General features: G+C 43.9%; 3 protein-coding genes across 14 annotated transcripts; 1 reads left to right on the top strand and 2 right to left on the bottom strand.

The window, feature by feature from the left end:
- Nucleotides 1-4,706: 4,706 nt before the first annotated feature.
- LOC117860268 (phosphatidylinositol 3-kinase, root isoform-like) lies at nt 4,707-12,587 on the bottom strand. The gene is made up of 13 exons (XM_072294731.1): nt 12,368-12,587; nt 10,676-10,827; nt 9,117-9,212; nt 8,335-8,470; nt 7,770-7,891; nt 7,486-7,671; nt 7,192-7,387; nt 6,604-6,734; nt 6,305-6,459; nt 5,599-5,742; nt 5,360-5,501; nt 5,079-5,265; nt 4,707-4,965 (listed from the first exon to the last, which is right to left on the bottom strand). The coding sequence occupies exons 1-12, from the start codon at nt 12,585-12,587 to the stop codon at nt 5,116-5,118; spliced, it is 1,830 nt and encodes a 609-aa protein (XP_072150832.1). The 3' UTR covers nt 4,707-4,965; nt 5,079-5,115.
- Nucleotides 12,588-15,452: 2,865 nt separating this feature from the next.
- Nucleotides 15,453-15,845, top strand: LOC140223187 (uncharacterized mitochondrial protein AtMg00810-like). Its single transcript, XM_072294732.1, has 2 exons — nt 15,453-15,611; nt 15,726-15,845. Exons 1-2 carry the CDS (start codon nt 15,453-15,455, stop codon nt 15,843-15,845), a joined length of 279 nt encoding a protein of 92 aa, XP_072150833.1.
- Nucleotides 15,846-16,935: 1,090 nt separating this feature from the next.
- LOC140220124 (pentatricopeptide repeat-containing protein At1g80880, mitochondrial) lies at nt 16,936-23,864 on the bottom strand. Of its 12 annotated transcripts, none has more exons than XM_072294693.1 (7): nt 23,230-23,864; nt 21,274-22,392; nt 18,415-18,471; nt 18,212-18,308; nt 17,997-18,085; nt 17,254-17,413; nt 16,936-17,144 (listed from the first exon to the last, which is right to left on the bottom strand). In XM_072294693.1, the coding sequence occupies exons 1-2, from the start codon at nt 23,790-23,792 to the stop codon at nt 21,363-21,365; spliced, it is 1,593 nt and encodes a 530-aa protein (XP_072150794.1). In that variant the 5' UTR covers nt 23,793-23,864; the 3' UTR covers nt 16,936-17,144; nt 17,254-17,413; nt 17,997-18,085; nt 18,212-18,308; nt 18,415-18,471; nt 21,274-21,362. The 12 variants fall into 12 exon arrangements, with proteins under 12 accessions (XP_072150794.1, XP_072150791.1, XP_072150789.1 ...); XM_072294690.1 differs by having other exon boundaries at nt 17,254-17,373; nt 18,415-18,562; XM_072294688.1 differs by having other exon boundaries at nt 18,415-18,562.
- Nucleotides 23,865-24,418: the final 554 nt, after the last annotated feature.

Below are 24,418 nucleotides of genomic sequence, written 5' to 3' on the forward strand. Positions count from 1 at the left end.
TGAGGGTATTGCAAGACTCGTAACAATACCCTAGTTTTTCGGGGCTTCCTCCTCTGCGGACTCCTGCGGTGCTTCTGAAACAGCCATAAGGGATAACCCTGAGTACGGGGTACTCAGCAAGGCTTACCCGACTAACCAATATAATAATTTTTCTGGAACTATATGATAGCTATTTAGTGTACTGGCTGAACACTTTTTGCCAAAAGAGCTTACGAAAAAGTGAGACCTTAGCTTTATCTTTTAACTCAATTAAGTTATTACCTAACCAAGCTAAATGATAACAAGATACTTTTGCAAGCAGTAAGAAATTAAGTCATACATCAAATTATTATTGGAAAGACATTGTATTCATGAAATTATACTACGATGCTCAACAGTGATCAAGTGCATTCATAACCGAGAATTGCGGCGACCCGGATCAATTTACATCCTGCAGGAGAGCACCCTGATCACCAGCTATGTACAACTGTCCGGGTCATACGTAACGACCTTTCGATTAGCAAACCCAAGGATAGGGAATAAGACTACCCGAACCCAGGGATGCACCCTCTCATGGGACCCCACGTCTGGCCTGATCTCCATGTGAGTTTCAGGCTACGCCCCTGCCAATCTCCAGCACGTCAAGCACGGGTACGGAATATTCCCGATCAGAGAGTTTACTAACCTACCGGGCTTTTCTGGTCCCATACCCAGTAAGTAACCAGGTGTCATTCACTTGATCAAAGGTTAAGACAATGATCGGGCCTTAACCAGATTAAACTAGCAGACAGAACTAACATCTCTAGCTTCTGCCTGCCTTTCAAACTTCCAAGCTACCTTTCCATAAATAGCATGTATGACCCAACATTTCACCTTAAGGTTCGGTAACCAAGTTACTTTAAGCATCGAAGCATTTCTGAACTTGGGTTACTTACTAATTGTTGGAACAAGTGGCAAAGATGTCCTTAAAACAAGGTATGATTATGCACAAGAATGGGTTTCAATCAACTCCTAGACTTAATGCATTCATATAGAAATTAACCAATAATTGGACACATGAAATAATACTTCCAAAGTAGACAGGTATAAATGCACCAGAGCTTGCCTTGTTCTATAAAAATGTTAGCACTGTCTGACTGATTGGCTTCGCAGGGGATCAACTCAACGATCTCCTCAAACTTCGAAGATCCTTCTGATAATTCCAAGAATTCCTCTTCCGATGCTTCGGTGTCTACGACATAGCATATGCATGGGTTAGTGATGCAACTTTTTGAATACAAGACTATGCAACTTTCCTTCATGATAAAGTTGCAAGCCAACAAGTGACTACACAATTTATCATGATAAAGATGCAAGCCAACACACAAAAACCCGAAAAGATTAACCCAACATTTTTATTTTTCCTTTACTAATCCTACCTTAGGCTTTTTCCATTATAATTATTTTCTAGTCTCAAAACCTAATTTCCTATGAGTTAATAATAATTTGTGAATATAAAAACATTATTCCATATTTTATGTATTTAATAAAGGTTAAGTATTTATTTAAATACCTTAATGAAAAGGCATTAAACAAATACCTAATTTTTTATTATTTTTCCTAAGGTATAAAAATTTTAATGCATAAAGGAAAATAAAATAATCCTAACAAAATTGGTTTCACTAATTTTGGACACTCCTAGAAATTTTTGTGATTTAAAAGGTGATAAACGAATTTAAACTATTATTCTAACAAAAGAAAATCTAAATTTTTCCCAAAAACTCCCGGCCCAACGTTTCTCACTCGCCCCCTCTCTACCCCCTCTCACTTGCGCTGGGCCCGCGGCTCGGGTCCACTTCCTCCTCCTATTCCTTCTACCCGCTGGCCATTTCTCCTCTGCCGGGCCCACTGGGCCGATTTCTTTCCCTGTCCTCCTTTCCTTTTCTTTTTTCGGCCCAATGGCCAACTCCTTTTTCTTTCTTTCTCGTGGCATCCGGTCTGCCAAACCGGCCCGACGGCCTCGCACCGGTGCTTGGGCCTGCTGGACCCCAGCCCACCTTACTTCCACTGCGCCCCGACCGGCCCTTCTACTATCCCCCCTTCTCCTTCTGACATGCGGGCCTGCCGACGCCAGCGTCTTCTTCCTTCTCGCACCAAAACCGAGCGCGACAGGGGCGGCGCGGCTCACCGGCCGACGTCCCACCGGCGACGGGGCCAGGCTGGGAAAGCATCTCCATGCCATAGCGCACCCGTGCGTGGCGGCAGCTCCCCGGGAGATGGCCGGAGCTACCCTCCACGGCGGTGGGCAGCGGAACTGACGGTCGGCCATGGCCAAGCACGGCGATGGCGTATCTCACCTCTCCAACTACTCCTATAGCTTCCTAGTACCCCAGACGCTTACCTACGGCTGACCACAAGGAAAGAAAACAATGGCAAGGTAAAGCTCACCGTGAGCAGGAGGTTCGGCGGTGGCGGACGAAAACGGCGGCGGTTAAGGGTTCGCCGGCGAAGAAGCTGGACAACAAGCTGACACGGTTGTAGGCGAGGTATTAGCGGAGGTGTGGGCGAGAGGAATCGACGGGGAAGGCGTTGTGGCGGTGGAATTTTGATCAGCGGCGGCGGCTTGACAGAGAGTTACGGTGGTGGTAAAAGGTGACACGGTAAACAACGGCGGCGGGAGCGGTAGTTATTCGAAGGTCTTACCACGCGCATGGGCAACACCGTGGCCTAGTGCTAGGCTTGCGTGGTGAAGAGGTGGTCTAGATGTTAAGCTGGACAGCGGGCAAGGTGCCGGCGGTGACACGTCTCGCCACCTCTGTATCCCGTCTCCCCCCTTTCTTTCTTTCACAAGAAGATTCAGAGCCTCTCCACGGCCGATTTTGAATCCGACGGTCCCAAAGTCCCTTAAGCAAACCTGGAGATAAACTTGAACCCTTCAATTTTTATTTTGGCTCTTGCTCGAGATAATCATCCCAACACCGACATTTTTGAACTTCTTGCTCTGGCTAACTTAAAAGTTTCTGAATTAATGATTCAGTTTGACAGTCACCCGAGCATGGTCATTTACCCATCTTTTGAATCATTTTCGATGGCCCAAATCCATTCTTCTTAGTCCAACTACTAACCATTCATGCTCTACAACCATCAGGTATTCCATTTTGTTCATAAACACCTATACTTGTTGCACCACATTCTTCTGAATTTTGCTCCAAACATAGGCACTTGCTGTTGTTTCAGACTTAGAGAAAATGACAGTTTCAGCAGCTCAGCCGAAAATGGCAAAGTGCCAACTTTGAGCCCTCAATTAAATTTGCTTTCTTTGCTGTTCCTGATCAACAACACCCTACTAATCTTGTCCAAGGATCATACTTCATTGCTGTGTAGTTGTTTTTACCCACTTATTTGAAAAATTTGGCAGAAATCAATTTCCAAAATGGGTACTTGCACTGTTTTTCCGAAACTCTATTTTCGGACAGTGAATAGTATCCTTCTGATTTTATTTTTCAATTGCATTTCTTGAGATGTTTAGGACTAGGTTTAGTCTCCAATCTTGATCCCCAAAGTTCTAAACATTCTCAAGCTTCCATTTCATATTTTTGCCCAATTTTTCTGAATTTAGAATTCAAAATTCAAATTTTGGTCAAATTGACTTGAATTTGACTTTTAGTCAATTTCTTCTCTTTTTCACCCAATGCATCTTTAACTTTTCTTAGTCACCTTTTGTTATTAAGACACCAGGTGTTACAGGTCCTCTCGCGAAGTCAGATCCCAGCATAGGCTTGCGCTCACGATCACAGCTTTCGAGGCCCAAGCGACGGTGGCCATCGTGCTACTCACGCCCGGCGACCGAACGGCAGGCGGGGGATGGGGCGACGGGCCTCGAGCTCATCGGTGTAGCGGCGAAGGTCGGGAAAACACAGCGGGAGGAGGGCTTAGGGAGGTTATTGGGGCGGCGCTCCAACAGCGAGGTAGTACTCCAGCAGCGAGGCGGCACAAGTGGATGGGGCGAGTGCGGACGGCTCGGAAGCTTCTGTGTGTGGCAGTTGGCTTCTTCCGCTATGAACCAAGAATATAGGTCATCTATTGGAGCTGTGTTTTTCCTTGTTTTTAGATATTCTAGCAATTTAAAATATATCAAACCGGTTTAAGTAAGCTGTTGGAGATGCTCTGAGGAACCCATTCCAAGCGAGATACATGAATGCGATCTTATTGATTTCCAGAACTCTGTAATATATGATGAACTTCAACGTAATAATATGGTTAAAAAACCAATAGGGGCCAGCTTGGCGAACTCCTGAGATATGCGTCGGTTCCTAATGTTTTCGGCAATTTAACATACCAATTATTTTCTTATTTATACTTCCCAACCATAAAAAAAGAAACCCCCTTTTCAACCATCAAAACTATGCCAGAATCCGATTTAAACTATCAATGACACGCGCTTTAGAAATCTTTAACCTCGTTGAGAAGGTTGTTTTCAATGACGTGGCTTACATGTGGGGGTAGTTGAGATGAGCTCACTGCTCCCGCAAGTCCCAACTCACGTCTTACTCCTATTTTCTTATTCCATTCCTCTGGTGTTATGAGGATGGAGGAAGATGTTGATATGGTTCTGCTCGATGACATGGAGACGTAGCGCAAAACCAAGGCGACATGACACAAAACAAGATGAAATGAAACCTAAAGTGACAGCATTGATAATAATTCAATGACCAAAGTGATTTGGTTTGAAGTTTGAAGGACTTCGGTGATGGTAGGAGAGGGCCAAACAATAACTTCTTTTAGTCAAATCGATCGTCAGACATCTGTTACTAAACTACCTTTCTCATTACGCTCGGAACTTTAATTATGCAAAATTAGCTCTGAGCTGGTATGTTCATTAGTTTTTTACACGAGAATTAGCTGAGGACTGCAGAACACATACTATATGGAGGTTTCCCCTCTTACCAAGGCCAAGAGTTGCAGTCTGTACAATCCTTTGTAATGTTACACGCTAATACTAGTCACCTGAAAAGAACATTGATTAAAAAATCATCAGCGGTCACTCCAAGACGTTGTGTGATTACTTGGTTAGATCATATAACATGAGGCCGAAGGCAATATAAATTTACCAAACTCACCATGTACAAATTTTAACTGAGGGTCTAGGTCGTCAGCTTATCGCCAATATTGTGCCCATCGATGAATGGTCTCAAACATTTGTAGAAACAAGGCGCTGACCCTTTCGTTGATGAGATCCTGGAAGAAATGTATAGCCTCCTCATCATCCAGGTCCAGCCGGAATTTCTCCTGAAGCAGATAGACGCCCTTCCAGAAGAAACAAATCAAGAGATAATGTGTCATTTTAACAGCTTTTTAGAAGAATTCACAAGGTCAACACATTGTATACCAATCAATTCACCTTGACATCTCCATTTTGGTCGGCAGAGAGATCTGGAATATTTGATCTCCCCATCAACTTGAATAGGTTCAATATTAGGCTGCTGGATTTCCGTAAAATGTTGTATGCTTCACAGCAGGACTTGAATCTCAAGTAGTATTGGCTGAAATAGAAAGAAAGTTTATGATGGTGCTGTAAGAGCAGACCTAGAAAATAAGCAGAACTGCAAATACTTAGCAAAATTTTGTATGACGAATTACCTTTCGGCACCACCCATGGCCTCAACCATTTCTTTACATAGTTTCATTGGCGGTGGAAATGGCTTTGGATCCCGGCCAAGAATGAAAGCAAAGTCAATATGGAAAAGTCGCCCATCATCTGTTAAAAGAATATTATCTAGGTGCCTGAAAATAGATAAAAAAATTGTTTTTCAGTCAAGAGATTAAAACTTTGTTATTCCTGGTATTTTCACATGTTTAATAGGCATCATGATTTAAGACTTAACATGAGTAACTCCCTATATCAAGAGGAAGGTATAAAAAGTTGTGATAGTGTCAGCTTATATCCTCACTCTGAATGGACCTACTATAGTATTTTTTTGATGGCCAAGCATAAGGAGCACTAATATAAATAAAGTAATTATATACAACGAACATAAATGAATATGAGCAGTTGAGCTAAAAGAAATGCAAGGCAGTGTTATTTTCTTGCCTGGACATCATGACTTCATGAGAGAGTGAAAATAAAGAGGCCACAGGAACAAATACAATTCCTTAGAAACACAACACTGTTGGATATGCATTAATAGCAGCAACTATGATTGATGATGGAAGCTTGATCGATGTAACAACCTAGTTTGAACAGTGAATTGAAGCACGGACTCTATACATTAACTTTAAGCGTACTATTATAGTATTATAGAGGTATGCAGAATTCAGAACGAGAATGCATTTAAGAAATACCAACCTGTCTCCAATTCCCATTATATATGTAATTACAGAGTAACCAGCACAGCTTTTTATGAAAGTTTCCAAGCATTGGTTGGTTATACCAAAAGGACCATCTTCATCAGGATGGAACCTCTGTAGGTAACTCGTAATACTGCGATGTTCTGATAGAACCTGGGAAATAGTCAATACCTCATCAGAGGTTTCTCCATAAGTGTTAAATAAACGTACTCATGAAATGAAGGTAAAATTCATAGGAAGCTGACTTGTCATTTGACAACTCAACATCAGCTTCCATTAGGTTCAATATTAAGCTACCTGAGAGAGTGAACTGGAAGGAATAAATTCAATCATCCCTTCATCTTGTCCAGTCGCAAGAACTCGATATGGAGTAAGGCGTAGATCCAGATTTTCGAGCAACCGATCCATCAAAGAAACATTTATATGACCTATAAATTAAGAACAAAGAATTAACCATGATTGCATCCCTCTCCCCCATGCAGCCTGTAAGTGAATGCTGCAAATGCTATATGCTTGGAAGTCTCTACCCACTAAAATTTATCTACAACTCCAGCCATACCATGTAATATAAATGAAGATAGAAAGATATCCGTGTTGTTTCAGAAGTTGTAAGCTTGTAAAGTTGTAAGCTTGTAACAAGTATATTCACAACTGAAACCTCTAACACTCATATCCCCCCATCCTCACAACTTTTAGAGAATACAGCAGAAAAGCAGCGGTAACATGTTACAATTCTATTTGGGTAAAATGTCAAATTAGCAAAGTATTCAAAATACTCTGGCTGTTGCTAGCCAAATTTTGATCAGAATGTCAAGACACATTACTGTTACAGAGGGTGGCATTGTTTGGAGACTATACCAAAATGAAAGCATTTCCAAACTGAACTTAAGAGCATAATCTGAATAATTACCAACTGATCTTGCCAGAGATCATCTCCTTTTTTGAAAATGATCTTGGATGTTCCCCCAACCTCTGTTTTAAATGTAATGCACAACGGATGTAATGCGCTCTTAAATATAGATGATTCTTGAGGGACAACCCCTGTAATGATAACAGCAAGTGCTAATGGCGAACGAGTTGGCTGGAAAATATCCCAAAGAACACGTCAGTAACAACTTGTAGCCAAGTTAAACAGAGGTCATGTGTATTTCTGGCATTAACAGACAAAAAAGTTTATACCTTAGTAACCTCACTGAAAATTCCTGGTAATAACTTCCTTAATTTCTCAATTTTGTTTTGAGCACTACCATGTACATCTCTTACATTCTTCATGACAGAACATAATTCGACAACGAGCTTGTCTTGCAGTGATAAACTATGCCACAGTTGAGCCCCATTGTCACCTCCATCCTCCCTACCAACAAACTGCAAATGAAGATTAGAAAACAATATATAAACTGTAAGTTCACAGGCTGGGAACAATAGAACAAATATTATGTGTCCATAAAGGAAAAACAACGTACTTTAGTCATGCTGTTCTCAAGCATTTTATATATATTGTTGTATTGCTTTCCAAATGTAGGATCATGACGCTCAACAGCTACATACCAGCGAAGGAAACTAGCAATTCCAATGTTTGATGAAGCTGAAAATGACAAAAGATCACAAGGTTGGTGTTAGATATCTGCACCAATTGTTAAATAAAAGACAATAGGCTGCCATAGAACATAAATAAAGCCTTATAATATGGCATACAAGCTGACAAAACATCTGCTAGGGGTAAAGCTGCTGCAATTCATCAAAGCTTTGGAGGACTGTGCACAGCTAAATGTTTTACAAATACTAAGTGTTTCAGGTTGCACTAAGAGCTAAGGTCATACAGAACTACATTCATGCCAATAGATATACATGCTGAATCTAGAATATGACAAAAGAAATGCGCACGGACTTCAAATGCCTTTATTTTGTTTCCAAACAATTCATACTATGCTGTTCATCTGATTTCATGTTAATCATTAATCAAAGATGGCAAATGGATTGGCAATTGGCATCGCATATTTAAATCAGCAATCAAGGACAAGAGAATACTGCGATCTATGAGAAAGAGTGCAAGGTGGGACATGTCTGATCTTTCAAACCGAAGAGCTTGCACTAACTGGAGTAAGTAACATTGTAATTCTTCATCATCAGCCCTTTCAAGTATCCTGACAGCATAAGCACGAATCTTTGCACAAACAACAATAAACATCTCAGAAAAATGGCTGAAGAGTCACAACAGATTTACTAAACTATATGCTAGTAACTGAGACAATAGGGTAGAAACTTTACCGAGGAAGTTAATTTTTCCAATACCAATACATGATTTTCTTAAAATAATATAAAATCATGGAAACATGGAAGAAGTCAAGCAATGAAGGGGAAAGCAGATCTTCATCAGTTGCAACTGCAAGTATATTAAGTAATTGCAAGAATGAGGTGGCCAAAAATGGTGAACCCCTGTATGGTGACCACTGCAATCCACCTGAAATGCCTAACTAATGGAAATTTATAGACTAGAAAAAAATCCCACAAATTCTGAATTTTTCTTAACATGCCAATTTTCATTAAAATAAACAATATATCTATCACAACGGATCATGCACATTATAGAAAAACTAATAGGGAATCAACAGGAAAAGAACTTAATGGACATACTTGCAAAAAAACATATTTATTTCAATTTATCATAACAGCAAAGTGCGATGGAAAGTTAGTCAGAAGAAAGGGAGAAGAACAAGAAGTTATCTGCATGACAAAACCTACAAACCTTCCTGTAGCACATAGATATCAAACCAGAAACATGCACAAACAAAGGTGCCAAGATAACTTACTTCCTCTCTCTCAAACTCTGGGGAGAGAAGCTCTAATGCATCAGCCACATCAATTGTTTCCCACTCTGCAATCAATTTGACAGCTTGTTTGGCTTCCTGCATGAAAATATCACATGCAAATCTTAAGAAGCCAGAGGATCATTTTTAACTCAATCAAGAATATGCAATATAAACAAATTATAAAAGATCAACATATATACTCTTCATACATAAATGGACACCTTCAGGTAAGCAAATCCCGGTGCCCTTTAATGTATCATTTTCACAAGCCATATTAACACACTATGAAACTAGAAACCACTCCCACCCCCACACGCTTAAAGAATGCACAAGCAAGCAAAGAAACACCCCCATGGTTTCCTCTAACACACATACCACACAGGGGCGGAGCTGCGCCAGGCCCACGCCTAGGGCCATTCAGTGGAGATGCTGTGCTAACTAGGCTAGGCCTCTTACTGCCCACCTTTTTTGTTTTTTAGCCCTTTTCGCGAAAGATTCTCACAAATACACCCCTGGCGGAACCAATTCCAAAAATGGACCCTTAGCTTGGCGCTATCCACGCTGGCGCCAAGCTTACACGTCTCGGCGCCAGCCATCCTGGCGCCAAGGTCCTTGCGTAGCTGCTGATGCGGATACCGACGTGGCGGGGGCTTAGCGCCATCCACCTTGGCACCGTGGATCTTGGCGCCGTAGGCCTTGGCGCCGAGCAATTTACCCCATGCCTCCTGGCGTTTCGAACGAAACAAGTATAATTATTCCGAGGAGTGTGCAACAAACTACGCTCTAGTTCAACTGGTTAGGACGTGAGCTTCTTATCCCAAGGACCTGAGTTCAAACCCCTGTGTTGAATCTTTTTTTCTACATTCTATTTTTTTTCTCCCTCCCCTCAAGCACCCATGTTTATTGTCTTCTATATTTTTGTTCCTGAAGGCGAAGCATGCTCGGTAATTTTGAATCAAGAAAGCAAAGTGAGGAGAAGGAAAAGCAAGCAAAGGAAGCGGGAGAAAAAAATAAAATGTAGAAAAAAAGATTCAACATTGGGGTTTGAACTCAGGTCTTTGGGATAAGAAGCCCACGTCCTAACCAGTTGAACTAGAGCGTAGTTTGTTGCACACTTCTCGGAATAATTATACTTGTTTCGTTCGAAACGCCAGGAGGCATGGGGTAAATTGCTCGGCGCCAAGGCCTACGGCGCCAAGCTTGGCGCCAAGATCCACGGCGCCAAGGCTTGGCGCCATCAGCCCCCGCCACGTCGGCATCCGCGTCAGCAGCTGCGCATGGATCTTGGCACCAGGATGGCTGGCGCCGGGACGTGTAAGCTTGGCGCCAGCATGGATGGCGCCAATCTAAGGGTCCATTTTTGGAATTGGTTCCGCTAGGGCGTATTTGTGAGAATCTTTCGCAAAATGGGCTAAAAAGCAAAAAAGTCAGTCTTACTGCTACCATAGCTACATGTGGACAAATCGGCCCCACGCATAGGGCCATGGCATTCCTCTGCCACTGATACCACATATGACACTACAAAACAAAAACAAACTAGAATATTTGATTATACTTACTTTTATGTCACTCCAATCCACTGAACGGCCAAATTTTGTGAAACATTTCTTCTTAGACATCAAAGAGAAACGAAATTTCCACACTAATTGCTTCTCCTTCTCCAGTAAAGGGCGTGTAGGAGGAAACTTGATATATAATTCTCTGTAGTAACCTACACATAAAAGAACATTAAGATACAGAACTAAAATGTCACATCAGTATTAAACAACATAATTATATATAATTCATCTGCACGCAAATGTGGTTCTCTCACAAGTTTGTGACAGCATGATACCAAAAGCAACAGAAGATCACACACGACATGGCAAGAAAGAGGAAATACATCTGGTCAAAAAAAGAAAGGAAAAAAATATAATAGCTTGCACATACTCCAGCTCCTCTGTGCTTAGTTTTAGATCTCTATCAATTACTCCACGAGTCAAGCTCCTAGAAAGCTTCAAATGCTTATGCTCCGATGGATTGGTTCGTCCAATTTCAGGATCCCGTACAGTAAACAGCTCATTCAATAATGATACTGGACCAGGTACACAAAAACTTGTTCCAGATTTATGCATTCATAAATAATATTTATTGTTGCAAGTTTAAGAAATAAATTTGAACTAACTTGCAAGCAGGGGAAGTTGTGTTCAAATAAATATTACAGCACCAATATTTTTCATATAAGAATTCCTCCAACTATGGCAAGAGAAGCTTTAAATGCATTTTTTGCAAAAACGTACAAGCAACATTCAATCTAAAATAAAGAGTAAAGTGCATGGCCGATCCTTAAACTTCTAGGTCCCCATACTTTCAAAATGCATTGTCATCCCACCAATAAAACATGATAGGATCAAATATTGTGATTTCAAGCACACGCCACTACTTACATTGCCTCCTTTTATTCAACTTCTCTTTATATTTCATTGGGTCATTCATGGTGTTCATAAGCCCCTAATTCCATATTGGCAAGTTATTTAAGTTTGAACAAACTTCCAAGAATAGAGCACAACAGTCATGCACACCTAGCAAGGTAAGATATTGCCTCCAAAGTGAAACATCAGCAAATCTCCTGGATTCATAGTCATAAATATTTTGTACACTAAGCTAAAATTCACTTTGTTAGACTATAATGAAGTTGTATCTATACAAAGATAACTTTTATGAATTTAATTGGGATGAATTGCATTTGACAGTATAGGGACCTAGGTTTTTTTTTCGAACAACGCAGGAGAGCTGCGTGTCATTTCATTAAGAAGAAGAAAGAACAAAGGGTCCAGTCAAAGCCAGGCCCAAATGTTAGATAGATATATATCATGCGTGTGTATATGGGCCTGTGCTCCCGTGGCTGTTAAGCCCGACCAGCCCCCATTAGATTGATTAGGGATAGGAGGAGATCCTTAGCCTGTTCTGTTTCTATAAACCCTAGGATCTCCTCACCCCTATATATTGTAACCCCTATCTCCTATCAATCTAATCTAACTTTCCACGCAATCCTATTGCTTTCATGGTATCCCGATGGGGCTGACGACTCCGCGCTTCTGGCCTCCGGCTCTGGCGGCGGCAAGTCATCCTCCACCTTGTCTTCGCAGCAGCACCCGCAGCCGCCACAGCAACCCGCCCTCCGGCGGTGGTCAGTCCAACGGTGGCAACACCGAGGGCTCGGCCCCCCTCCAGGTGCCAGGCAACACACCCAGGCTGGCTAGCCTAGCTACCAGAACCCCTGGACCGGTTCCATTCACATGTGGCCGGGTCAGAGGGGTCCTTCAGCCCCCATGCAGCCCTCCGAGCAGTTTCAGCAGCATCTGCTCGGGCTCCTAGCAGGCAGCCAGGGACAGCGCACTGTCCCTCCTCCGGGCGCCCAAGGATCCTGGACCGGTCCTCAAGGGCAGTGGGTTGCTCCCCCACCCAGCGCCTAAGGCTCCCTGCCTCCATATTGGGACTAGTAGACACTAACCAACAACTTCAACACCATGACGCTCCAGACGCCGCCATCACATGAGTGGTACTTTGATTCAGGTGCCACAAACCACATGAGCTCTGACGCCGGTATCCTTACACATCTTTCTCCCTCAAATTTCAATTCTCCATCTTCTATTGTTTTGTCGGGAATGGGACTTTACTTCCCGTCACCTCCACTGACGCTACGTCCCTTTCGCATAATTTTCATCTTAATAACGTTATTGTTTCTCCAAGCCTTATTTAGAATCTTATTTCCATTCGCCAATTTACAACCGATAACAATTGCTCTATGGAGTTTGACCCCTTGGTTGTTCTGTGAAGGATCTTCCGTCGCGGACTGAGATCGTCAGGTGCAATAGCTTCGGACCCCTCTACCCGCTGTCACTACCGGCTTCTAGCTTCCATGTTGCCACTTCATCTTCGCTTTGGCATCAGCACCTCGGGCACCGTGGTCATGAAGTCCTGTCTAAACTAGCACACTCATCTGTCATTTCTTGTAATAAAAGTGCTGCGATACTCTCTATCATGCTTGCCAGTTGGGTCGTCACATACGTCTTCCTTTTCATACGTCGTTGTCTCATGCTACACACAATGTCCAGTTAATTCATTGTGATTTTTGGACATTTCCGGTTACTAGTGTCTCTGGTTATAAGTATTACCTGCTCAACAACTGCTCGCATTACTTATGGACATTCCCCTACACCTCAAGTCTGACACCTTTTCGACTCTCGCCAACTTTTTTTCTTATGTGCATACTCAGTTTGGCGTCACAGTGAAAGGAGTTCAGTGTGACAACGGCCGCGAATTCAACAACTTCAGCGCCCGTACGTTCTTCATCTCCCATGGCGTTCATCTTCACATGTCTTGCCCATACACCTCGCCTCAAAACGGTAAAGCTGAGCGCATCATTCGTTCCACTAACAATGTCGTTCGCTCCCTACTGTTCCAGGCCTGCATTCCCCCATCCTACTGGGCTGAGGCGCTCAGCACTGCCACATACCTCGTCAACCTTCTACCCACCAAAACACTTGCATTCACTACTCCTCACTTCACTCTCTTCGGGACCATGCCATCCTATGAGCATCTGCGGGTTTTTGGATGAAAGTGCTATCCCAACCTCTCCGCCACCGCACCTCACAAGCTTGCGCCTTGCTCGGTTCTGTGTGTCTTCCTTGGTTATTCTCCTAACCACAAGGGGTATGCTGCCTCGATTGGTCCTCCAATTGGATCATCATCTCGAGATGTGGTCTTTGAGGAATCATCCTTCCCCTTCTCCGGCGACGACTCCCCACCATCCAGCAAGGATTTTGATTTCCTAACTGCACCGCCTAATGTTGTGCCGCTCCCTGGAGCGTCACACCCTTCTTTGCCTACAGTCCCCATGGCGCTCTGCTCGCACAGCCACGTGCAACTGGCCCTCCGCTCAGCTTCCGGCTGGTCCTGGCTGCTCCACACCAACTGGACCCACCCGCCCATGGTCCGACCATGGACGACCCGACACGACTGCCGATGCCCCAAAGCCCCTCAAGCCCTACCCTGGTCGCCCCCGCTGTCTCCGCGCCTGCCCCGTCGCCTGGGCCGCCCTCCGTCCCCACGCCACGCATGGCCCCTCCGCCACCAGCATCGCCCATCGACCCCGTACCACACGCGGCCCCTCCACTACCAACGTCGCCCGCCAGGCTGGTGGCCATCCCGCCACGACCGTCCTCGACCGTCTCCATGCCATCGGGTTCTCCCTCGACCCCAGCTGCTACCTCGCCACACGATGTGCCGGGATCTGGATGCTCGACAGGGACCAGCGTGGCCTAGACAGCGCGCCGGCGCCTGCCTCTTCTTAGAAAGGACGCCAGGCTGGTGTTCTCCAGGCGCGTTCACGGGCCGATTCGTCCTGCAACTCGCATCTCTCCAGTCCAGGTCCCGATACATGCACCCAACCCTATTGGTCTGCCTCCACTGCTGCCAGCGCCATCGCAATTCCTCTTGTGGTGAACCAGCTTGGCATGCAGACACGCAGCAAGTCAGGGTTCCAACTTCCTGCTCTGTTTCAGGCGGCTCCTTTGTCTCCTATCCCATGGAGCTATCGTGCCGCCCTTGCTGATCCTAATTGGAGACAAGCTATGTAGGAAGAATTCTCAGCTCTTTAGGAGAATCACACTTGGATCTCATTCCACATCCATCCAGGGTTAATGTTGTGATGGGGAAGTGGGTCTTCAAGCACAAGTTCAAGGCAGATGGTTCTCTGGAGCACTATAAGGCACAATGGGTTCTTCGGGGATTCACACAGCGACCTGGCATAGATTTCTCTGAGACGTTCAGCCAAGTGGTGAAGCCTGTGTTCACACGGTTCTGTCTTTGGCTCTCTCTCGTCAGTGGCCGAAACATCAACTTGACGTGAAGAATGCTTTTCTTCACGGCACCCTGTCCGATACGGTTTTCTATGTACAGCCTACTAGTTTCGAGGACCCCGCTCATCCAGATTTTGTTTGTCGCCAGAACCAGTCTCTCTATGGCCTCAAGCAAGCGCCTCGGGCTTGGTACAGCCGCTTCGCGACATTCCTGCTTCAGCTCGGTTTTGTGGAAGCCAAGACGGATACTTCTCTGTTTGTTTACAGTAGCGGCAGTGACATGGCTTATCTACTTCTGTATGTTGATGACATCCTGCTTTGCGCTTCCTCTGTGCTCCTTTTGCGCTGCATTATTGGTGCCCTCCAGCAAGAGTTCTCCATGAAGGATCTCAGTGAGTTACACCACTTTTGGGGGATGGAAGTCCAGTGCATGGGTTCTGGTCTTTTTCTCTCCCAGCGGTAGTATATGCATGAGATTTTGGAACGTGTTGGGATGACCGATTGCAAGCCTGGCACCACACCTGTTGATTTGAACATGAAGCTCTCTGCTGATGGACCGCCTGTGGAGAAGTCCACTGATTTCCGAAGTCTAGCAAGGGCACTTCAGTATCTCACCTTCAACAGGCCAAATATTGCCTATGCTGTCCAACAGGTCTGTTTGCATATTCATGATCCTCGGAAGCCTCATCTTGCAGCTCTGAAGCACATTCTTCGGTACATACGTGCCACACTGGATTTGGGTTTGATTGTGCGCCCTTCCTCTCAGGCTGATTTGGTTGTTTACTCTGATGCTGATTGGGCTGGTTGTCCTGATACGCGCAAGTCCACCTCGGGCTATGCTGTGTTCCCTGGCGACAATCTGGTGTCTTGGTCCTCCAAGCGTTAAAATACGGTTTCCCACTCCAGCGCCGAGCCGAGTACCATGTTGCCAATGCTGTTGCTGAGGCTACATGGCTTCATCAGTTGCTGGGAGAGCTGCAGACCCCTCTGCGCCGAGCCACCTTGGAGTATTGTGACAATATCAGCACCGTCTACATGTCCTCCAATCCTGTAATGAAGATCAATCATGCTTGGTGCGCTGATGCTGGACGGGATTGGAGGATATGTAGACGGTGCTGATATTGTCTGCAGACCCCTCTGCGCGTTGCTCTTGGAGATGTGCGGGTTCTTCATGTACCCACTACTTCTCAGTTCGCCGATGTCTTCACCAAAGGGTTGCCTTCCTCTATCTTCATGGAGTTTAGGTCCAGTCTGAATGTTCGATGCATCCACGATTCGACTGCGGGGGCGTGTTAGACAGATATATGTCATGCGTGTGTATATGGGCCTGTGCTCCCGTGGCTGTTAAGCCCGGCCGGCCCATATTAGATTGATTAGAGATAGGAGGAGATCATTAGCCCGTTCTGTTTCTATAAACCCTAGGATCTCCTCACCCCTATATATTGTAACCCCTATCTCCTATCAATCTAATCTAACTTTCCATGCAATCCTATTGCTTTCACCAAATACAGAACTCAACCCCCCTCCCCCCCCCCCCCCGCCCCACACACACACACAACACATCAGGCAACAGACTAGCCATAGAAACAACTAAAACACCGACCGATACAGCCACAGCCTTAAGCAGCCATAGATAATGACCGGGTATAGGGACCTAGGTGACAACCAAAGCCAAGTTTAGGGTGCTAAATTTGCATTTTGAGAGTGTAGGGACCTAATGACACCCAGGCTAAGTCTAAGGAGCCAAATCTGCAATTTGATAGTATACGGACCTAAGTGACACGCCCAAACAAGTTTAAGGATCATCCATGCATTGTACTCTAAAATAAAAGAATCAATCATTTAGTTGCATGGCTAATTACAGGAAAACCACACGTCAATATAATATAAGGGGCTGCTGAAAACAAATCATCCGAAAGGATTACAAGAAATTCATAAGAAAAAAGGAAAAAGGCATATTGGTAAGTAATGCTAACCTGGAAGACAACTCTGTGGTCAAAGCTGTAAAATTCGACTATCAGGCTAGAATACAAATTCACTGTCCTCTTGCGCTCTTTCTTCACAGCTTTCTCCAAAGTATTGAAGGTAAGACAGTCCAGCCAATCTATATGCTGTATTTTTCCTCTTTCATACTTGTTAATGAGTCCCTCAAGCGCTCTATCTCACCCCTCTCATTCTTAGGAATCTGCATGTTATAGGAAATGGTAAATTCACCTTGGGTAAGAATGGCAAGCAAAGAGATACAATCAATCATTATATAGCTCATGAGAAGCAAACAAAGTCCTCTATGTAACCTTGCCAGGTGTTGAGGTGGGGACACTTCCATCTCCCTACTTTTTTGGGCCACAAACGTAGCTTCCAACTTCCCGTTTTAAGCTGCCTTTTGCTGTTGAAAAGAGATACAGTGGCTCCACCTACAATATCACCATCCTCACCAGATGAGACATCTCACACCTAAATTACAGATAGAACAAATTGACAGTTAAAACACAAGCAAAAACATGAAGACAGGGAACTACACAACCATGAAGGATGTCAGATGCTTAAATATACATTTATTGCACATTAAAATTTACTCCCTTAGAATAGTGTGCCATGATTACTATCAAGGTATCACTAGAGCTTCGAACGTTGCATAAATTGTGGTCTTATTCAGTGAAATCAACATGAGCTATATCTGCCCAGGTTGCATTATTCAAAATAGCCTCAGAAATAAAATAGCACGCTTTCACTGAATTGAGCAGCCACCGTTTCAACCAAACATAAGAGCAGCTACATGTAATCTTGTAAATGACCCATACACACAGTTTCATGAATTGCTCATTTGTCTGATATTTGAAGTAGTCTAACAGTGAAGTGCTTATTTACCACAAATAGCCTCTGTTTCACTGTCATCAAAGAATAATGTTTGAAGCAATTTATTGCATGCACCACACAACCCTGTTTAATTTGTTGCATCTTCATATTGACTCCAACCCCTCCACACAATTGTTTGTTCATAGTTAACAGCAGTGGTTCAGGAGTCCAAGAACTATACCGTGAATGCAAGCTGTGAGAGGGAAGTTAGATCTTTGTATTTGGTAGTTAGTGTTAACAGCTCATTCCAGCGGTAAGGTGGTCCAGAATCTTGCAGCATGGTGCAAAGGACAACATGTACAATATAAATAAGCAGAACTTGATTATTAATGGTAATTTGAAAAAAGAATAAGCTGAAGTGGCTTTGAGTGCAGACTTCGTTTGATAATAGCATACCTTGTCTTTACTGGCAGACTAAATGGTACACCATTCATGTATAGCTTGCACTAAACAAAAAGCTCTTGATGTTTTTTCTCGGTCAAAAGGGTATAATCTGGAAACAAGCAACATAATGGAATTTAGGTATATCTATAAAAGATAGATGGAAAAGTAAGCTATCTATGGTTTTTGTTTCAGTAGAAACAAAAGTGATCAAATACCCGCTAATTCTTGTGGATCATCCATCCTTTGCGATCTAATGGTGATGAGGACATCACCTGCTCGGATACAACCACATTGGCAAATTTTGATTCAAAGGTGAAACAATTCTTTATCAAGATTGTATTTGATACATTTGATGAATTGATGCTGCACCATGATGTGTGTTCATTGTCATTTTCAGAAATACATACATGGATCAAAAATAGTGTTAAACACACATGGAAGGCATGGAGGACAAAAGAAGTTGATTGGGGGCTAATTCCAAGTGTTCCCAATGTCCTCCACCAGGCCACCACGTCACTTTTGGCCCAAGAAAAGAAAGAAATCAAATCCAACACGTTTTGGGGCTGGATTCGGACTGCAGCACTGCACCAACTTGCGACAGTCACCACGGTCGCATACAGACTCAGATTGGGGTGTTCAAGAATGGCCATGGCGGCTTTCAGTTTCCATTCAGCAGGGGCGGAGCCACCATGATTCCTGGGTATTCCCAGGAATACCCATGAATTTTGCCCACGAATCAAGCACATATAAGCTACACACAGGCATATACTTACTAGTTAAACTTATTTCTATGATTCTTGTTTGAACCAAGCAAACCAAGCTCAATCCTCTTCCCATACCCAAGCAGCTGAGCCGCACGGCCTTCCCAGCGCCTAATTTCTCATCCCCTAATCAATCAAGTTCCTACAGTCCAGTGATTGAATTGATTCTTTCCTCTCATGCATTTAGCGAATGAAACAATTCCCTAGTGGTATGTGTTTACAATGTTCTATTGTTGGCAGCACTGGTGGTGAACTTTGAAAAATGAGGTCAAAATCAAGCGATTGGAAATCTTTGTCGGAATTAGCTGTGAAGGCACATATGCTAATTTCATCAACCACGCAGGAGCTGATTACTCTTGATAACATTTGCTGAGAATAATTTTTTTCTTGCAAGTTAAGGACAATGACGTCATCAAATGCTTCTGAGGCTCCAAGGAATGCATCAATGCAAAGATAAAATGTAAAATTTCTTTTGAAAATAATGTAGTTTTTCATTTGAGATGTGTTTAGCTTGAACAATTTGTTATATTTTAATTTAAGATACAAATAATTTTTTTCTAAATCTTGGAAGAGAAAATTGACTTAAGAAACAGGAATACCCAACTTTGAAATCCTAACTCCGGCACTGCCATTCAGTCAAGGGAACCTTCAATTGGACAAAAATAAACTAGAGTTTCACAGACTTGAGACTTTTAAGTTCAGGCTAGGTACCTCAACTCGAGTTTGAAAACTTTATGATGGAAAATGACTGCGACTACTTTGTCTAGTATTTCTTTTGAATGTGAAACTTCAAGTTCTGCATCTTTTAGAAGAGAAGAACTGCAAAATCTGCAGCTATCAGGGAAGCGTGATTATCAGATATCCACATTTCAGTTCAGATAGGTAGAAATTGATGGATAAGTCTTTGTTTAGTCTTTGTGGGGCTGCAGCACTTGCTTTGTACTTGTGGCTGCAGCTTGTGGGGCTGCAAGGTCTTGGTCTTTGTGGGGCTGCAGCATATGCTTTGCTGCAGCAGTAGGACAGCATCTAGGCATCTAGGACAGCACTAGGACAGCATCTAGGACAGCATTAGGACAGCATCTTAGACTAGCTTTTAGAATAGCATCTTAGACTAGCATCTAGAATACGCTTGGCTGCCCACCAGCCTATATATATGTATCCCCAACCCCTTGGTTGGCCATTGCATTGTGTGAGAAGAAAAACCAGAAAATTGCCCCAACTCCTCAAAGCTTTTTTTTGGAAACGCTAAAACCCTTTCTGGAATGCCATATAAAATTAGACACAATGCACCAAACCACTGGAACATTGCACAGTTATTTGCTCCTTCCATTGAGTACTCAAATGAATAGAAGTGAAATGGGACCTCAGGGGAAAAAAATAGCACAAGCACAGACTGTCACAAAGAGCATAGAGCTGCTACGGTGCTACTACCTCAGGTTCGAAATTAACAGAGTTGACACTCTACAAACTATAATAATTTGCCAATACAACTCCACCTTATAAGCAACCAGGTCCCGGTAACCTGAGTAATCTGGTAGTCATACCTATTAATGTGCTTAATTACTTGGCTTTGCTTGCTTATAAAAGGAAAGGTGACCTGTTATGAGTGTTTGACCTTGTGCACTCAACCTGATAGAACTGTTTTCAGAAGATGGGTAAATATTGTTGTTCATGTAAGAGATTGAGCATATTCTAAATGTTTCCACTTTTCAGAAAATGGGTAACAATTTATGTACAGCTCCAACTCCAATGTATTATAAAAAGAAGCTTGTAGTGCTGATGGCCATAAATATAACTGAATTACTAAGAGCTTCTGAGCAGTTTCATGTGTTTAATTCAATGTGTTACTACGACAGACTGTGCATGTCATAGATCATAAATGACACTTCCCAATTCAAATTAAAGCATTGGCAAACATCCTAGCTCATAAGGGTCTGATACTCTGGTATCATGCTTATAGTAGTTACTAGACAAACATTCTAATAACAGACTGAGAAATCCAAATTCCTCCAGTAATACAAAATAACCAAACTTTTAAAAATTTTACTAAGATCCCAATTGCCAAACAATACACCTACTGCAGGTGTTGGTAGGCGATATATGAAATATTTGGTCATTCAAGAACAAACAAGATTAGCTGTTTTTACCAAAAACATAGACCATTGTATCACACAAACGGAGTTCAAAGTTAATTATTTCGGAAGCAGAAACACAAACAAATGTTGTATTAGTTACAGTTTTGCAGTTAGATTCACACAAACTTTAATATGTTGTGCATTAGTCAGGGTTCAAGAACAGGTCCCATAAACATACCTCACTCTGTGGTCCAAATTCAACTTTGTCGAATAAGTGCCTCCATATAAGAAAATATAGTAGAAGCAAATTCAATTGAACCACATTTGTTATTGCGTTCTGGACCGCCTTGTAAAATGTTTGCCCCGTTGGGGGATGATATTGTATTTGCCTGCTCCCCTCCAGTGGTCTCTGTTGGCCAACAGAAAGGTTTTGAATTCCTTTTCAAGTTGTGAATCAGAAGCAAAACCCTTTTCCTTCATTTCATCATAGTACTCTAATGCTCTTGGTATACATCCATGCTCTACTAAACCTTGGACCAATGTCATATAGTGTGAACGAGCAGGGCTTATGTCATATTTTCTCATTTCATTCCACACTCTTAGAACATTTCCAGACTCATTCAGTACAAAAAATTTATCCATAAGCATGAGAAATGTATCACTGTTAGGGCCACAACCATCTTCCTTCATTTTTCGCAAGAGTTTCAGTGATTCATCAATGCCTTCTTGCTTCAAAAATGCATGGTACGTCGAAATGGTTGGAACAATGCCCTTAAGTATCATGCTTTCCATCACTATTCGTGCATCGTCAAGCTTACACCTTTCACAAAGTGGAATTATCATATTGTTGTATGTTTCAACATCCGGTTGGAGACCTTCATCTATAAGTTTGCTGAATATATTGTGTGCGTCCTTCATGCAATTCTCTCGTGTCAGAACATAGACAAGTGAATTGTAAACACTACTACCAGGAGTCCAGCCCCTTTTTTTCATTTCATCATAAAGCCTCAAGGTATCAAAAAGGTTTCCTACTTTTGAGAAACAACTGACCATGAGAGTGTAGGATATGCCATCAGGAGTAATGCAGTAATTGGACATTTCTCTCCAAACTCTCTTTGCTTCAGCCACATCAGTGATCACATTACACCAACCATCTAAAATTATATTGAATCCTTCTGCAGTAAGTGGGAAGAATTTCTTTCTCAGAAGAAGCAACTCCTCAGCATCCTCCATGTTTTTGCTTTTGCAAAGAGCACGTAGAAGGGAGTAAAATGCAGTTTGATCTACTTCAACTTTAAACTTCTCCATCACATCAAATGTCTTGATTGCTTTGTTTACTTCATTGGCTGCTGCATACCTGAAATTTCATATCCAAATCCTTCAAATGTAAAGTACATAATGCGAAAATAACAACATAAGTTCAAAAGAATGAAGAAAGTCCAATTACTGCATTGGAACCGCCAAAACGGCAGCAACACTCTGCTCATAATTGATTTTCATACTATCTACCATCATTGTTTTTCAGACTATCTATCATCATTGATTATACAATCACAAGCAGTTCAGCACAGAGTCATAAAGTTGACATCTTCACAATAGGACCGACACTATCTATCATCCCCAATTGTACTACCATCAGCATGTTTAGTTAACTTATAGTTCTGTCTCCTTGCCAAACGTTTGAGATTTCCTTTTTTCTCAATCACTTCCTAAAACCATTGGATCTACATCCAAGGGTCCATATCCATCCTTTCTTTCCTTCTCTATTCTTTCTATTTCTCCCATTCTTCCTCCCGCGGCCGCACCTCGCGCGACTCCCCCGCCGCCGCCACCTCAAGCTCGGCTCCTGCGGCCTCGGCTGCCTCCGCCACCCAACGCTACTCCGTTTGGCCCATACTCCCCCGCCGCATCCTCCGCCCACCGGGGATCCCCCACCGCCCGGCTCCAGCGGCGCCCACGCCGCCTCCACTCCACCACCGTCTCTCCCACCTCCACCGCCGGCCTGCGAGCCTCCCCGAAGCTCCCTCTAGACCCGAAGGCCACATGTAAATCCCCCACCCCCAAACCCTAACCTCAAATTCCAATCACCAATTCAATTTCTAGTATAAGGTTGGGTGATTAGAGGAGTAGCAAATCTGTAACTTCTAATGCAGGAACCACAAAATGAAGACATATTCCGTGCAAGAGACCGTACCTCTCCATCAAGATGACCATGGCGCGGCGAGTAAGCACCCCGCGGCGCCCCATGCGCCGCACGACCGCCCACGCGAGGTCGAACCGCCGCGCCTTCCCCGCGGCCCAGACGGCCAGGCACCACGCCTCGGCCGGCAACGGCTGCAGCCCCGCGTCCGCCCCATCGGCCCCATCCACGGCGCTGCTCTCGTCTCCGTAGCGAACCGCGAGCGCGGCGGCGTCCGGGTCGCGGCGCAGCTCCCAGAGCGCGCGGACGAGGAGGGCGGGGGATGCTGGGGCCGGCGATGGGCCCGTGATGGAGGACGAGGACAGGAGCAGAGAGAGCGCGTCCTTAAGGGAGGAAGCGGAGGTGGCCGCGCTGGAGATGCGGTGGACGAAGGAGGCGAGCTCGCCGTCCTCGTCAGTGACGGGGGGCAGAGGGAGGGGGTGGTCGGGATCCGGCTCGAAGTCGCTTTGGTCCGAGGGGGAGTGAGAGGTGGAGGGGCGTAGGTGGTGGGACGACAGGAGGCGGCGGAGGTGGGAGAGGTGAGGGCGGCGGATGGCGGCGGCGAGCGGCGGCGCCATGCGAAGAGTGCGAGTGTTTTCGAGCTTGGGGAGAGGAGGCCGGAACCGGTTTGGGGAAGTTTGGTACGTCGATCTGAACTCGCGGTGCCACATGGCACCATCTTGTCCGTTCGTTTCTCCCAAGTTCGTCCAACAGCGTTTTTTATTGGCTTTTAACTTTTTCAGGGACCATTCTGATGTTTTTCCAAGTTTTTCAAAAACATCTAACCTTTTTTGAAAGCCCATTATGAAACAACGGGAGCCAAAGCGTGGACAAACAACGTGTTTGGTTTGGGATGGCAGGTGATCGGAATCATTCGGTGGATAAACAAGGTGGTCACCGCCATTTGGTTCGCATCATTGCACGAGCTCATCCATCATTGATGTTGGGGATGTTACTCCTCATAGGAGAGTAGGATGGTAGAAACTGAAGAAATAAGGAAAAAAATATAGGAGTTAAGTGGGAAAGGCTCAAGTGAGGCCTAAACTTATAGCTTGTTCTTGGGTGGTAATTTTCCTTTAGTGGATACATCATTTACATATAGTTCCTCGAGTTTTCACCAAAGACCCATTTTCTACTTGGGCTAGGCCATTGCCCAACAATCAACTGCTTCCGTCTAGCACTAATCTCTACCTAATATATAAGA

This window comes from Setaria viridis, chromosome 6 (assembly GCF_005286985.2).
Source record: "Setaria viridis chromosome 6, Setaria_viridis_v4.0, whole genome shotgun sequence".
NCBI classification, from domain to species: Eukaryota; Viridiplantae; Streptophyta; class Magnoliopsida; order Poales; family Poaceae; genus Setaria; species Setaria viridis.

Bases quoted from the DNA above. Each gene is read 5' to 3' on its own strand.
- LOC140220124 (XM_072294699.1), bottom strand. From the start codon at position 23,792: ATGGCGCCGCCGCTCGCCGCCGCCATCCGCCGCCCTCACCTCTCCCAC. The intron at 22,393-23,229 runs GTACGGTCTCTT...ATGAAATTTCAG, and splicing joins ATGGTCATCTTGATGGAGAG to GTATGCAGCAGCCAATGAAG.
- LOC117860268 (XM_072294731.1), bottom strand. From the start codon at position 12,587: ATGGAGGCAGGGAGCCTTAGGCGCTGGGTGGGGGAGCAACCCACTGCC. The intron at 7,892-8,334 runs GTATTCTCTTGT...TGTCATTTTCAG, and splicing joins ACTCTTTCTCATAGATCGCA to CTTCATCAAACATTGGAATT. The intron at 6,460-6,603 runs GTAGCTTAATAT...ACTATTTCCCAG, and splicing joins CTTCCAGTTCACTCTCTCAG to GTTCTATCAGAACATCGCAG.
- LOC140223187 (XM_072294732.1), top strand. From the start codon at position 15,453: ATGACCGATTGCAAGCCTGGCACCACACCTGTTGATTTGAACATGAAG. The intron at 15,612-15,725 runs GTCTGTTTGCAT...CCTTCCTCTCAG, and splicing joins TTGCCTATGCTGTCCAACAG to GCTGATTTGGTTGTTTACTC.